This window comes from Myxine glutinosa, chromosome 2 (assembly GCF_964187855.1).
Source record: "Myxine glutinosa chromosome 2, kmMyxGlut1.1, whole genome shotgun sequence".
NCBI classification, from domain to species: Eukaryota; Metazoa; Chordata; class Myxini; order Myxiniformes; family Myxinidae; genus Myxine; species Myxine glutinosa.
The window spans coordinates 254,573,562-254,590,549 of NC_136262.1; the positions used below are offsets into that span (position 1 = coordinate 254,573,562).

Here is a 16,988-nt window from a genome sequence, read left to right on the forward strand (position 1 = left end):
ATTTACTTTTCACGATATTGAAGAGGTTATCCACAAATGTTCATGCATCCATATTTCGCATGGATTTAGCATGGATAGGAATGACAGCGACGCTTGATTTTGCGTTCTCTTTTTTATTTTTGCTCGTTTCAATTTGCAGGGCACGAAGGGATTCAGCACAGCCCCGAAACTAAACAAGTTGGGGATGCGAGGATCCAATACGTGTGAGCTGGTGTTTGAGGACTGCAAGGTACCTGGTAGGTTACTTTGTCATAATCCAATTTTTAGTATATTATGAAGAATTTATTGCCTACCTTGGTGATCCTAGTTTTGTATACCTCTGCCGATGAAGTTGCCAGAGGCATTATGTTTTGAGGTTGTCCGTCCATGCGTACGTCCATCCATGTGTCCGTGATAGGTTTTCGTTCCCACGATGACTTGAGAATGGCTGAAGGGAGCTAAATCCCACTTGATACAACAACAACAACAACAGGCATTTTAAGGCCATTTTCCCTGCTAGAGCGGGGCTTAGCCTTGCGGCCCCATGACAATCTTCTCCATTTTGCCCTATTTTCTGCATCTCCCCTTGTTAACCCCCTTGCCCACAATGCTTGATACATAATATATTATTGGTAATAAATAATAATATATATTATATATTCATAATATATATTGATAATAAATCCCACTTGATACAAGTATATATAATGATGTAAAGATAAATTGATTACATTATGGGGTCAATAAGTCAAAGGTCAATCCCATTGGGTATAAAATTATGTTACTGCGCTAACTTGTGAACTAGTGATGAGATCTTGACCAAACCAGGTACAAGTATGTATTATGATGAAAAGATGAACTGATTAGATTTGGGCATCAAAGGTCAGAGGTCATGTCAGGTAAAAATGTGATACTTAAGAACAATGAAAGGGGTTTGAATCAAACTTGGTACAAGTTTGTAAAATGATGTAACAATGTGGCCGAGGCATATCTGCCGACGTCGTGATGGCGAAGAGTGCCGTTGTAGTTCTTCGTAATGAAAAATGAAGCCATTTTCTCTTGTTTACGCAAGCAAAGAAGTCTCATTATAATCCAGATAATTGTTTTTTGCATGTGCCGTTGTCATCGTAGATTTTTAGTTCATCCATTGGGAATATCACTTCTTCTTCTTTCTTCTTTTGTGTGGCATGTATCTGGGTTATTGGTGTATGACGGGAAGTTAACTGTTTTCCGTCAACCTTGGACCCTTGTAGTCAGGTTCTGCAGTTCTTGTCATCCTCCCTCTAGGAGTCTAGGGGATGTATGGGGCAGTTTTGCACAAGATGATCCGCAGTCTAGGAGAGGCCACACTCAGTCGGATAAGTTAGCAAGGTTACAGGAGAACATGTGATGGAATCTACCCTGGATCCAAGTTATTGCTTTATCGCAGATTACTATGGGAACTGGTCTTAACCACGCGTGACTCGTGAACTTCCACAAGAGAGCGCTCGTAACAGACAAGATGGATGGATTGATACTTCCTCTTGAGGACTGATAATTCATCGATATAACAGTTTATCATTGTGCTTGGAACCGTATCCAAACTAGGCAGCTTATAGTATGTCACCTCTGATCTATCCGACCAGACCTGTGTGATTAGATCGCTGCCAACTGAAGTGTTTTCAAAGTGGCAAACTATTACATCAGCCCTAAGTGCATTTGCTTTCTTTGTATTGATTTGTTTGACAATATAATGTGTGAAAGCTTGGAATGAAATGCAATGCTTATTCCCCCATGCACAGGAAGAGAAAGGCAGGTTTAAGCAATTGGTTCACACTCCGTCTGTCTGCCCACACCAGTTTATGATTGAGGAACAACTTGCTTGCAAATTAATGTTCTACTTTGAACATGAATCGGAAAACAAACCTGTAGTTTAGCAGTACTTTGCCTCTGAATTTGGCGCAATCGCACATGCACAGAGAGGAGTGGGCATTTTAAAGCGGTGAAGCTGCTTCTATATTAGGCTGTGTCCTTCCTTCCATCCTTCAAAAATGAAGAAACTTTCTAACCCACCATGTTTGATTCTAAAGAGTTCGAAACGGTAATTCTAATTGATTCTAAAGGGTAATTCTATTGGGTTTCATTCGTTTGTCGGCTTTGCCTATTTCATATTTAAAATGTCAAACTGAACCCCCTCCTTTGGGCACGCGTGCAATTTTTAAGTGGTGAAGCCCTTTCAATATTTGGCAATGTCCATCCATCAGTCAAAAATGAGGAAGAACCATATTGAATTCTATAGAGGTTTAAAGGGCAATTATAGTGGGGTTTAAAGGGTAATTCTAATGGGTTCTAAAGGGTAATTCTAATGGGTTTCATTCGTTTCTAGGCTTTGCCTATTTCTTATTAAAAATTACAAACTGAACCACTTCCTTCGGGCACGCGTGCATTTATTTATTTTTTTACTCTGTCTGCCTGTCTGACAGTAAAACAAAATTGAAAATCATTCCAAACAAGAAACTTACTGTTTTAAGGACGTCATAAAGGACACAAACAACAGGCACGAAGAACTAATGTAATGTGTCAAATAAGGTGGTGTAAATGATGCTCCATCAACGGCGCTAAACTTCCAACAAAAGTTTTTTTACAACCTTTAAAATCTTTATTTTAATTTAATTGAATTATATACTTGAACAATGTCGAACACAAACACCTTTTGGCACTTTCAAAAACCTTTTGTTTAGCAGTACTTCGACAAAATGTTACAGCATTTTACATCATCTCGACCAATCAAATTTGCCACTCGCAAACCCCACCCATGTATTTTGTGTCAAGACTGCATGGAGTACAGGAGTAAAGTGTTCTGTGGACTTTCTAGTTTAATGGAAATGTGGAGGTGTGCACAAAATATTGAAAACACTACGGTGAAAACATTCCTAAAAGAGGAGATGAGGTTTTCTGAGACAGATCGTTGTTGCATCTATCAACCTTCCATTCCCATCGTACCATCCCTTTCCCTTCCTGTCATCTGTAATGTGTCCATGGATTTATTTGGCGCCTTTGCTGTGTCAATCTGTGAACTTGTTGTCCTTTAACTTCTCTTTGAGACTCCTACATGGAGCGACACACCTACCAGGACATCCAGCACACCCTGATGGGCCTTCAAAAAACGATCCAAAAAGGGCATAATGCCACCTCCAAAACATGGCCAAATTGTGGAGGGTGGAGGCACTGACTGCAGAAAAGGTTAGAACAAAGTCCCCCCTCCCTCACCCCCTCCAGAGAATGCCGAAGGAGACTCCTCCATTTCTCCAACAGCACCAACCATCAAATCCCGTGTTCCCACCGGGTTGGCTGGAGGGAAGTCCCTGGCCCAAGTCTCGCTTGAACCGGCCAGGGCAAGTCCCTCACGAACACACACCAATAATACATGGGAACCACCATCTGCAAACGGAGGGGAAACTAATGAAATGAAAAAATGAAAAATGATGAAAAAGACAAATGAAAGAATCTGGACAGGGGAATACAAAATGGTGGAAAAAATTTTTTTTTAAAGGTTCAACTCCGGTTGGGGGAAAAAAAAAAAAGCAAGAAAGTCACCCCAGACAGGAAACACAACGCAACTCAAGTCATAGTTTCTAAGTTTGGAGAAAAACGTAAGTCTGTGAGAACCCAGAACATGGAAACGTGAGGTGTGAAGGGGTGAGAATTGGTAATTGTCAAGGCCACACCCACAAACCGGCACAATATAACTTTGAATTTAATTTAGCGATATCATTATTAATTGTCATTAAAAAAAAAACCAAGTAGCCTATGGTCAACAGGAGGTCCAATTTGGTCTGTCAAGTTTGGTGGCAATTGGCCCAGTAGTTTGGGCATGATTGATGTTTCACACAAACAGATACATACAGGGGTCGAATTACTCTGTAGGGAGGGCACAGCAATGTTTTCCTTTGATGACTTCAAATTTTTTGGGGCACCAAGGCATTTTATTTTGGGTTTGGGGGGCACCAAGGCATTTTCTTTTGGGTTTGGGGGGAACCAAGGCAATCTAGAATTATTCTTGTGGGCACAAAGGCAAAGTGTGTCGGTAACTTAAACAGGCAGGGAAATGTTACTGACAGAACAAGTAAATCAACTTAAACTTTTTAATAATGTATTTTTAGAATATAAACAGTTTCAGAAAACTCAACTCAACTCAGAACTGCATTGTCATCATGGCCATGTAACAAAGTTTAGCCTTTGTTTGACAGAACAAGTAAATCAACTTAAACTTTTTAATAATGTATTTTTAGAATTTGAATCTCAATAACAGTTTCAGATTTGATTTCTCTCAAAACTCAACTCAACTCAGTCAGAACTGCATTGTCATCATGTCCATGTAACAAAGTTTAACTTTTGTTTGACAGAGTTGAACTTTTTTCATCATCATCATCAGACATCATCTTTACTCAATACTGACTCAGTCTTGAGTCAGGTATACATGATTACAATTCAATCACCCTTGGGGGAGAGGGGTGTAGTATCAGGCCTACGTCCAAATGCACTCGTAGAATGCCACCTGGCAATGCTACGTGTAGGATCAAAGTCGTCGGGGTCGGGCCCTTCTGTGCTGATGCGCAGAAGGTGTTCCTGCATACCCAACCCCAGTTTTAGCCTCCAATCCCCAAGAATACGCTTCACTACTGAGAACTGCCTCTCTATATGTGATGTGGCCACTGGGCACACAAGGCAGATCTGCACCAGATGAAGTATATTAGGGTATTTGTGGCCCTTTTCTGTCAGAATGGTCTTCCATAGACCTAGGAAATTGGACTCCTCTCCATGATTTCTGCTGATGTCAAGCTTCAAGGACAGCCATTCTCTTTGTATTTGACTTGGATCACAACCATTTCTTTCAATGATTTGCTGAAAGTGATTGCTATGGTAAGTGACTTTGGCATTGCCATAGGCAGCAAGGGTGTCCTTGCCCTTTGGCATGTTGCTGGGGTCAAACATAAACGCAATCAGGACCTCATTGTCATAGAACTCGTTAAATCTCTTGTCCAAACAATCAATCACTTTGTCAACTACAGTTTTCAAGGGTCCAGCCTGAAACTCCTCAACAGATGGTACTCTAGGACCATAAAGCTCCAGATCCCTGTACTTCAGCCTCTTGGTCTGATTGTCCCCATCCTCGGTGTCAGAGTCAGTGTTGGCTTCCTGCACTTCCCTCTCAAACTTCTGTACATGAGGCGACACTTCTGTGCATAATAACTTCGGCTACACTTCCCGTACATGATCTCTGTGGAAGAGATGGTCACTAGATATGCTGCCATTTCTGCTGATTTTACGTTGCTGAATGTGTTCGCAAATCATTTGACATCCACTCTCAAGATGATCAAAATCATCATTTTTTGCAAAATTATGTCAGACTAACATCTGAATCATCCATATTTTGCGTGATTGTATATCCACGATCAATATTTTCATACTAAATATCAGGCGACAATCTGCGAAAAAATTCAACAGTGTAAGTACATCGTATCACACAGGTCGCCATCTTTTCTCAATGTTGCTCAACACGGCAAGGACCATGCCCGATATCGGGGCCAAAATATCTTACTTCGCATCAGATTGCAATGAAATTCCACCACAAACTAGATAACATGTTGGAAAAACGTCCAACATACCTTTTATTTTGTCCGGAACATTCAATCGTTGATTTGAAAAGTGCTGAACACAAGCCAAACTTTCGAGTCGATCGTATGACAGAAATTGAAGAGGTCTCGTGTAAATTCGAAAACGAGGTTAGAAGCGCGAACAATTCCACTACGTCATCGGCTATGACGTACGCGGAAATACTCTCCGACAGCCAATGAAAAACCTGCATTTCTTGGAGATCCCTACAGCCTCTCGTAGACATGTGCGCACAGGTACAGCGGCAGATGTACACCACCGCTGACCTTGCGGGATTGTAACATACCTATAGTCGGGACGGAAGCAATCGGAAGGCCGTCCCAACCATGAGTATTACCCCCGCTAATACAGCGCGGTTGGTAGGCAACGACGTGGGTGTGAAAACATCGGCAATAATAGCCACGCTGTAATTTATGCGCTCATAGTGCATATGCATATGCGTTTAACCCTGGTGTTGGGCTAGCGGCTAGGGTGCCGGCTTAGGATCCTAGGATCCTGGGTTCGAATCCCGGTCAATCGCTGAATTAACGCCAGGGGGGTTGACTCAGCCTGTCATCCTTCCGAGGTCGGCAAATTTGAGTACCAGTTCACTGGTAATTCCCTGCTTGTCGTTAAAGGCAGCAAAAAGGGTTGGCGTCAGGAAGGGCATCCGGCCGTAAAACATTGCTTCAAAAAGGGGACCGAAAAACAACAACAACCACAGTTCCCGAAAAAGGCCAACCCCCGCTTGCGGGGAAAAATGGCCTCTAAAGGTGGTTTTATAGTAGCCCATAATGCTTTGCGTTTCATTGATGATGCTGGATGACGAATGGTCGTAGGCGGGGCCAATATAAATTATGGGGATGCTCTTGAACCTCGTTTCCCGTACCCAAGGACAATAGTAGGACTGCAACATTCTGTATTCAGTAAGAGAACGGGAAACGAGGTAGCCTAGACAATGTATATGCTTACTACGCTAATGTTCCGACATGCACTGAGAAAACGAAAGCCGACGAAGTCAGTTTGTTGTTTTCATCATTACTTTATTCATACTTTGGTCTCTATTATTATGCTTTATTGACAAAAAGGGCACAGCAGCAACTGAAGAAAAAGGGCACTGCAACTCTCTGCCGTAGTGATCATGACAAGTTTGGGGGCAGCACGGCAAATAGCTTGGGCACGCCGGCTTTTGCCGTCGATAATTTTGAGCCCTGTACATACATATGTTGTGGGTTTTATGAGCACCTGGTCGAACTCGGACAGTGTACAAGACATTTATTAATAGATAAAAAGAATACATGCATGGAAGATGCTGAAGTGGCGTGTATGACAGTAACGCCAGCATGGATGACATCACAGTCATTACAATCATGCACAGCCCGCGCCAACATCTCAGTTCGATTCAACCCGTATTCGGTTTAATATACTTCAAAGATAAAAGGACTCAAAACAACGTCCTGAGTTGACAAGGCCGAATAATCCTCAAGGGAGAGAATGCTTTGCCAGGGCCAAATGCATAGGATAATTGGGATATTGTGATAACAGTTTTTCTCCGAGCCAGATAATTAGACACCAGGCTGGAAATGGGTTACAGTGTCTTCAGCCTGGAACAGCTGCTCCCCTCTCTGGAAGAGAATTCAATGAAATCTTCTTAACATACACACATACATACGTACATTGGCAATGTCCCAGAGTTCTGTCCATTCGTGGATTTGCACTTCTTTGTCATCAAATTAGTCAACTTCTCTACCTCAACTTGATGATTATATGTTTATACCACCTGGGGCTTTTAAGGGTGACTTCTGATAGTCAATTTACAAAGTCTATTTATTACTTAATTTTCTTTAATATTGAAGGGCGGAACAATGGATGAGTGGGGACGTGGAAATGGTCAACGTGGGATAGAGGGAAACAGAGGAGGACAAAACAAACAGATTCACCATAGCAACAGTGGAGAAGATGCAGATGAAAGGGTGGAGGAGGAGGAGTGGAACAGCTCTGGTCTCAATGGAAATCGTCTCTGGTCTGGTCTCAGCTCAATCGAGCTTGGAAATCTAAATGGGAGAGACCATGAGGTAACGTTGGGTACCAGACCTGAAATGTTTGAGAGAAGAGCTTGTGATATCAGAATCAGGAAGACAGTTCCACAGTTAAGAGAGATTTAAAAGAATGGAGGTGTTCAGTTTGGACTTGTGCAAGTTAACAAGGAAAGGGTTTATGAAAAAATAGCTTTCAAATTTTTTTTTATATAAAACTATTTTCCACTCTTCTTCAATCACCATCGGAGCATCTGTCTCTGCATTGCCAAGCTGCTTTAATGGTATCACTATTTGTCTCCTGTTTCCTTCCATTAGTCTTTGGGGGCTGGAGAGAGGTTGCTTTAGTTGTTAGAAATGGTGGGGAATGATGCGGGGGTGGAATAACTTGTATTATTTATTTATTTTCCTCTATCAAAGTTTCTCCTGCATTTCAGAGGAGAATGTGCTGGGAGTGAAAGGCCAGGGGGTCTACGTACTAATGGGCGGCCTGGACCTTGAGAGGCTCGTATTGTCTGCCGGTGCTCTGGGGTAAGTGCATATTGATGCAAGACTACACTTGTGGATCGTACATACATACATACATACATACATATTAACACAGGTTTTGTTGGCAGCCCAAAAGGCATGACCAACAACATCTCGACACAATGTAATGTCAATGAGAAAGATAAATGAAATTTTTGTTCCAAATAAGAAATATTGGCATTCCCCTGCTTTAGGATTTCTTTAGACAGTAGGATTTCTTGCAATCCAGCATCCAGTGAACTGAAGTGAACACCTTCAAAGAGATTGCAATGGATTTTGGAGAGACTGGCTCCATCTTTAGGTTAAAAAATACTAGTATTTGTATGCAGATATTCAATGGAAAATGTCTTCAGCCCTTCTCTCACAACCGAAAGTCCTTTCACTCTATCCCAACCCCTCAAAATGTGCACGATTGTTTGACGCTTAACCAGTGGGTACTCTTCCTCCCAAATCGGCCATTTCCAACCATCCTAATGTCTTGTCCAAAGACGACCATGAGAAGGCGGAAAAAAAAAATTAGCATCCACTACTCATCACCATCTTTATCCCATGCCGTGTATCCAGCATTCCCGATTGGCTAATTCCAAGAAGCCTGCTGTACAGGAGAGGTATTAAATTTGCACTCTGACCACATGCAGGTAATGGTGATTGTACTTCACTTCTGTCTATTCCGTTTATACCGAAATAATCCAAATGAGATCATCTAATTCTAATCAACCTATGTCAGCCTCATTTTTCAAATGAACAACCTCATCAGGCGAATAACCTTGTGAATGCATCAGTGTTATAAGTGTCAAAAGAAAACTAGACTGGAAGGGCCAAAGTGGATTGACAATTTCACTCGAGTTTCATCTTATCCAATTATTACCCTGATCATAAGAAGTGAAAAACGGGGTTAAGCAATTGGGCAACTTGTCTGTCTGTCCGTGACTATGACTTGACAACATACTATGACAGTATGGTGGGGGAAAAAAATAAAAGGTATCCAATGCCACCTTTGGCATTGACTTTTTTTATGAAGCTCACCCTTCCAAAATGTATGCCATAGGCCACTCTCGGTGGGGGCTACACAAGGAAGGCTTTCGAGAGAGACCAGAGCTAACCCTAACCTTAACGTGAATAGTACACGTGGCAACTCGGCGGTGACAAAAAGGGGTTGGTAGAAATCGAAAGTGGTTTTTAAAGTTTATTTATTAGATGTGATCAGAAATTAAGTCTTGCTGCACATGCATGGAATGCTGGAGGGTGCTGCTGTGGCCTTCAGTGAGAGAACGTTCACATCACACAACCAACTGACTAGAGTGATGCCCTGCATATCGGCTACAGGTTGCTTCAGGTTTATCAGCCTGTGTGTCGATCCTTGTGAGTGGAATGGAAGCAAAACGTTGCGTTTTTGAAATTGATCAATTTATCATACTGACACGTCTGAGGCTCCATTAGCATAGTGTCCTCAGCACCAGGACCTGTCGTCCTGGGAGATGGTCCAAACGTTCTTTTATTGCACTGCGTTAAATAATTTTTACAACTTTACCATTCCCCAAGGACAAAAACGAAAAGCAGATGACTCGAACAACTTTTCTTACAATTTAAAGGGTTTATTTTGAATTGGAAAGTATAGGGAAGAGTGCAGACAAGACAATAATAAACGGTATGAACCAAGTGAATGAAAAGACAAAGGTAGATGTGAACACGCAAACTTGTATACAAGGTTGATAAATAACCTCAAAACCTAACCCACTCGGCACCACAGAACACATTTTTACAACAAGTTAAGAATGCAGGCGGGACTTCCCTTTGTCTACGATGCGCACCGTGGAAGTAGGACTCGATGCAGCCCACTTTGGAGAACAGGTGTGAGACGAGAGCCAGTAACCGTCGGTTCAAAAATGTAGTAAAACTGCCACGAGCAGCGCCAGTGATGAATAGCACCTGAAATGCAGAAACACAAAAAGAGCACGATGAAATGAATCGGCCACGAGGAAGACTGGCGACAATCAGCTCCTCCACCAGGCCATGTGCCCCACTTCATTCTTTTCAAATGAGGCCTCCTGGCAGGGTGACCAGGTCCAAGGGGAAAAAAAATACATGACACTCAGGCATGGGTAAAGTGTGGGAATTAACGGGTCCTTTGCTCCTTCGATCAAATAGATAAGCAGCACCATATTTACATGTTAAGGCAAAACGTTTTCCGTAATTCGATCTTTACTCTTTGAAATAACGATGTTCTGCTCAACTAATAACGTGAAAACAACGTGTTTCCAAATGGAAACCTTACACTAAAAGTTGGGAAAATGCTGGAAGTTCGTCTTATAAAGTCTGATGAGAAAATGAGAATCGCAACATATTTATGTGAAAAAGTAAATAATTGCCAAGCTTTCTTTAGAATGTTTATTATCCAGGTTACCTTTTCTGCTTCTGAAGAGTTTTACTGTGAATAAGGTTTTGATCCCTTGGCTTGTTGCCGCGACAATCAGTTTAAACTTGTGCGTGTTCGGTGCTTCCTGCAGTATGCTGCTTCATATGTGGTAACCATCAATTTAGACTTATGCGTGCTTCCTGCTTGATATCGGATAAGCCGCCGTGGGAAATGGAGAAACCCCGCGAGCATCCCGTACACTGTAGCGAAAGCTCCATGACGATTTTCAGTATCCATCAAACAGTCTTAACTGGTGGAAAGCAGCCATTCGTCACGAACGACACACGTCCTTTTTGTGGTCGCCTTCCTCTTTTTCAGTGAACTTTGGCCCTTCAAAGTTTCATCACTCCCAATCCTGTGTGACGAGTTCCATGACGCCATGACAGTTTCGTTTCCGGCTGATGCTTGGCCTTATTGATGGCATGCCTCGCGCCGTCGGAGACTCCTCACTCACCACATTCGGAACATCGCTCAAGACCCACCTGTTCAACACTGCATTCAACATTTGGCCCACGGCGTCTGGCCCCTGACTATCTCCTCTCCTTCTCCCTCCTTTGTGCTTTGAATATTTCCCTATTGATTCTTCTTTTTTTGCAATTGTTTTTATGTTTTGCTATGCATTATGTTTTGCACTCTGTCAAAGCGTCTTTGGGCTTCCTGAAAAGCGCTATATAAAATAAATGCATTATTATTATTATTATTATTATATTGTTGCCATGATGGAAGCGTTCGCGCCAGTGCTGCATGCTGCCTTTCCTTTCCCTTTTCAAATATTGTTCGGAGGACGAAAAATACGGGACAAATGGCGCATCCCGGGAAAGTTTGAAACGGGACGCGGAACATTTGAGTAAAAACAAAAACAGGACGATCCCGTAAAATACGGGACACCTGGTAAACCTTCTCCTGGTCTGCCCTCCGTCTTCTCTGCAGGCCCTTCTTCCTCCAAACGAGGTGGCTCCTTCCTCTCTTCAAAAACACGGTGATCCCAGCTTTGGTAAATTCCAGCGAAAACCATGATCAATGTCTCCTCCAAAACTCTGTGATCTGCTTCTCACACTCTTCTTCCTCCTGGTCTCCAGTTCTGTTCTTCCTCCTGGACAGAGTTCTCCTCTGTGCCACCCACCCATGGGACGACTCAATAAAAATAAATGTATATTGATGCTTACGGCTACATAGCACACTGTGCCGCCATGGCTGACACACACTGGTCAGACATCATAATTGCATTTCACACATGTGACGTGTTTATCTGTCATTGAAAGTCACATAGCCCCGCAAGAGGTGTTTACAAATACAAAATGAATCCGGTACCCTGTCTAAAATTACATACGCTCTCCCCCCCCCCCCCCCCCCCCCAACACCTCCTCCTCCCACTCGCCCACCCCAATCCATGGAACATTACTATCCATTTGATATGGGTTTTGGCAATAGTATAAAAGGTTTGCCAGTTTTCAGAAATGAGCCGAACCCATGAGATTCGGGTCACTTGCCACCTATACTTGTGGCTAAATGTTTTTTTTAGATGAGTTCTTATTCACAAGTTACCTGTTATAACAGCTGTAAAAAAAAAAAAAATTGCTTGATGGGTGCTCCCCAATAAGGTATAGCTGGAAGGTTATAATCATTTACAATGCGAAAAATGTGCAATCTTGACCATCTTTCCTATTTTGTATACATAGTTGAGGCTTGTGGAAGAACTAAACACAGAATGGATCAGCAAACAGCAGAACGAGAAGGGGGAAATGCTAACAGCGAGGATGAGGGAGAAAATTGCCGGAGATGGATAAAACAACAGATGTGGGTAACTATGAGGGGTAGGGAGAACGCAAGGGGTAGACAAGATGGATACAAAAGCAAAATTTTGGGAGGAGTGGGGATGGGGATTTGAGATGGTGGTGAACAGCTGTCTTAAAGACCTGGAGGGGGAAGAATGGGATTGAAGAGACTGAGGGAGTTTGTTCCAGAGGTGGGAGAAAAGAGGAATGAAAGAGTGGAGGTGAATAGAGAGTCGTTTCCTGTAATTATAGAGAGTGAATAGAGATACTTGGGGCAGAGGGTGCAAAACCAGAAAAGAGGTTGAAGAAGTCAGAGTGACCACCGACCTGTCGACAATGGTGAAGTGACAGGCCCATAGACTCGGCTTCATTGCGAGAGATTCCAATGATCTTGAAGGCCTTGGTTTCCACAACATCAAGCTGAGCAAGGTCAGATAAGGGAGCCAGCCCAGAGGGGAGAGCAGTACTTCATCAACCGGCAGATGAAAACCTTGAAGGTAGTTAAGAGCTCAGGTGTGCTCAGGAAGGATTTTTCACGATGGAGGATGCCCAATCTGCGTCTGGCTTTGGAGGCCAATTTTCAAATGTGGCTTGTCCAAGAGAGATCATGCAGTGTGAGACCCAAGGGTTTGAGTGAGTGAACCTCTTCGAGAGGGTTGTTGAGAAAGTTGATAGGAGGGTTTATGGTATAGTCCTTTAGGAGAGAAAGATTGAGATTTATCTGGATTGAAAGACGTATTCCAAGTGTTTGACTATATTGTGATTTTGTCAATGTCTGAAGAGAGGGAAGAGGCTGCTGTCCGCTTGTCCTTCCTCCCATTGGCCCGCCCGCACATCCTTTCCATCTTTTTAAATGACCCTTCCGCCACTGTCCCCATGTCCTCTTCCCCAACCTCATTATCCTTCTCCTTTTTTTTGATTTTAATTATCTGCCCTCCCTCCCCCTTCCACCTTTTAAATTGCACACACCATATGTAGGACACCCCCAAAGTAATCTTTCTTCAGACTTCTACAAGTGGATGTTGTACATAAGCCAAGCAATACAGATTAACAATATGATTCTGTTCTCCACAAGAGCACGTCCAAAAGCCTTAAGCCTATACAGAGACAACTTCACCCCTAAGTTTGGTAAATGGTTATGTTGTACCTCAAGCAAATCTGCTTTTCAGTGCTCTTTTCAAAACATGTACACAGAAACATCGGAGTAATTTCATTGAGAACTATGATTGTGATTCAAATGTAAAATGTTGCTTTATTGTTTTATCGTTTTAGCATTATGCAGGCAGTGATGGACCATTCCATCCCATACATGCACATGCGAGAGGCCTTCCAACAAAAGATTGCTACTTTCCAGGTATGATGAACAAAGAACAGTGTCAGGGATGCACCATCAAAATCAAAACTGCTGATGAGGGAGAGAGGCATATGGCACAGTATAGATTCCCCTGTAGTGAACATCCATGTTGTGACAGGCACATGTTGTCGTTAAACTTTAATTTCTGGCACTTCCTTTGGCCTAAACCTGTACATGACTCTCCACCGGCATTGTAGATGTATAGGTGTCGTATCACCTGAACATGGAGAAACAGGGTACTTATCTATGTCTACAAATGCACAATTGCTTCTTCAGCCTTTCATTCATGCATGCAACTTCTGTGCAGCTCTTGCAGGGAAAGATGGCTGACATGTACACTCGGCTAAGCGCGTGCCGTTCCTATGTCTACAATGTCGCGCGTGCCTGCGATCGTGGTCATTTCAGTGCAAAGGTGAGATCAAAGTCAAAACTAATTATTTTTGGTGAATTTCTGGTCACGTTAACCCAACTCGATACTTATTCGATCAAATTTTCCGTAACTTTTGTCATCTGTCGGGCTGTAGGACAGTGCTGGAGTGATCCTCTACACGGCTGAAGCAGCAACCCAGGTTGCCCTAGATGGAATCCAATGCTTGGGTATGCATCTCCAGCTTTGTGATATTATCAATGTTGTACTGTATTCTATTGGCCGTTTAACACCCAAGATTGCTATGAAGAATAAGCATTCGAGATTGGGAGTTAACGAGTGCATTTTTTCGCAGGAGCTAACGGCTACATCAACGACTACCCAATGGGACGCCTGCTGCGCGATGCCAAGTTGTACGAGATTGGTGCCGGCACTAGTGAAATAAGGCGCCTCATTATAGGGCGTGCCTTCAACGCCATGTTCAAGTAGCAAATCTAGGTCTCAAAGTTGGAGAGGGCTGATGGGTTGGACTGTGGTCCTGATTTTGTGCTTTATCATCATGGCCAAGTCTCATTAACGGCAATTCTGGAATATTGTACTGAATCACTGTGCGATACAATCATGCAATTCTGAAAGCAAGACTTGTCTGTACTGAAGTGTTGTAAATAAGTCGGTAGTCTTTTATCAAATTACCATATTTTTGCTAAGTACCTTCAAACTGTACTTTTTGCACAATGTGTCAGCATTATTCCTAGTTATTGTACAGCTTATGTACACCCAAATAGACCTAATGGTGTATTTGTTTTCACAATATGAACACCTTGCAAGACATGAAAATTTAGAAATCTCACTTTTGTTTGCAAATTATAATTTAAGGATTTAAATATTAGTCGTACAGTACCTTCAGAAAGTATTCACACCCCTTGACTTTTTCACATTTTGTTGTTGCAACCTGAATTTAAAATGGATTAAATTGAGATTTTGTTTGGTCACCTATCTACAAAAAATATCCCATGATCAAAGTGAAAACATGTCTTTACAAGTTTTTACAAATTTATTGAAAACGAAACACAGAAATATGTATTTAGCCCCATGAGTCAATACTTCATAGAAGTGCCTTTTGTAGCGATTACAGCTTCAATTACATTTGGGTATATCTGTAGAAACTTGGCAAATCTGGATTTGCCATTCTTCCTTGCAGATTTTTCAAGCTCTGTTAAATTGGATGTGGAACGTTGGTGAAGAGCAATCTCCAAGTCTTTTGACAGATTCTCAATGGGATTCAAATCTGGGCTTTCGCTGGGCCACTCGAGGGCTTTCACATTCTTGTTCTGAAGCCATTCCAGTGCTCCTCTGGCTGTATGCTTGGGGTCATTGTCCTGTTGGAACGTAAATCTTCACCACAGTCTGAGGTCTTTTGCACTCTGAAGCAGCTTCCCCTCAATGATTTGCCTGTATTTGGCTCCATTCATTTTTCTTTCTATCTTTACAAGTTTCCCAGTCCCTGCCACTGAAAAGCATCCCCATAGCATGATAATACCCCACCATGCTTCATGATTCAGACCAAATAGTTCACTTTTCATCTCATCAAACCACAGAATATTTTGCCTCCTGCTCTGAGTGGTTCACGTGCCGTTTTGCAAACTCCAGGTGTGCTGTCATGTGCCTTTTTCTCAGGAGTGGCTTCCTTCTGGCAACTCTCCCATAAAGCCGAGGTTTGTGAACTGTTGTCCTTCAGGCAGGTTCTCCCGTCTCAGCCAAGGAACTCTGTAGTTCTGTCAGAGTGGTCATTGGATTATTGGTGACCTCCCTGACCAAGGGCCTTCTTGTCCGGTTGCTCATTTTGGTCGGACAGCCAGCTTGAGGAAGTGTCTGGGTAGTTACATATTCTTTCCATTTCCTAATGATGGAGCTCATTGTGCTCTTGAACTTTCAACACTCTAGAAATTGTTTTATACCCTTCTCCAGATCTGTGCCTCCTCACAATTTTATTTCCGAGTTCTCCGGACAGTTCCTTGGACCTCATGGTAGAGTTTCTGCTCTGACATGCACTGTCAACTGTGGGACCTTATATAGAAAGGTGTTTCTTTCTAAATCATGTCTAATCGATTGAATTGGCCACAGGTGGACTCCAATCAAGTTGTGGAGACATCTCAAAGATGATCAAAGGAAAGTGGATGCACCTGAGCTCAATTTGGAGTGCCATAGCAAAGGGGTTGAATACCTATTGACTGAAGACATTTCTTTATTTCATTTTTTATTATTTTGTAAAAAATTCCACAAATTTTCCGCTTTGACCTTACGGGTCCACTTTGACATTATGGGGTGTTATGTGTCGATTAATTACAAAAAAAAAACTCAACTTAACCGATTTTAATTTCAGGCTCTAACACAACAAAATGTGAAAAAGTCAATTGGTGTGAATACTTTTTGAAGGCACTGTAGTTTGTCTAATCGCTACTTTTTTCTTCCTAATATTTCCAGTAAAATTTATGGAAAAAAAACTCATTCATTGAACTTGTCTAATTCTGGAGATTTATGTAAACCATTTATGTATTTATGTAAACATATTTATGTAAACCATTTATGTAAACCATTTATGTATTTATGTAAACATATTTATGTAAACCATTTATGTAAACCATTTATGTAAACCATTTATGTAAACCAGGCTAACCCCCGCTCTAGCAGGGAAAATGGCCTTTAAAATGCATGTGTGTGTGTGTGTGTTATGTAAACCATCAATCTTCTATGTACATATTTTCAAGTGTTGTGTTTGTATGTTATTCTTTTTTGGCACAACTGTAGCATGTAGATCCCAAATTTTTGGAGTAGGTACTTCATAATCTGGGCAAGGTTTTAAGTTGCCACACGTTGGCGTGGACGGCTGTTTTGAGGC

General features: G+C 42.1%; 1 protein-coding gene across 1 annotated transcript in view; it reads left to right on the plus strand.

Annotated features, from left to right (window-relative positions):
• Positions 1 to 16,597, plus strand: part of LOC144890740 (isovaleryl-CoA dehydrogenase, mitochondrial-like) — a 54,386-nt gene extending 37,789 nt beyond the window's left edge. The window contains exons 6-11 of the mRNA XM_078772463.1: positions 140 to 236; positions 8,087 to 8,180; positions 13,641 to 13,722; positions 14,030 to 14,134; positions 14,247 to 14,319; positions 14,445 to 16,597. Coding sequence (XP_078628589.1) covers positions 140 to 236; positions 8,087 to 8,180; positions 13,641 to 13,722; positions 14,030 to 14,134; positions 14,247 to 14,319; positions 14,445 to 14,578 — 585 coding nt within the window. The 3' untranslated portion in view covers positions 14,579 to 16,597. The remainder of the gene's footprint in view (positions 1 to 139; positions 237 to 8,086; positions 8,181 to 13,640; positions 13,723 to 14,029; positions 14,135 to 14,246; positions 14,320 to 14,444) is intronic.
• Positions 16,598 to 16,988: the final 391 nt, after the last annotated feature.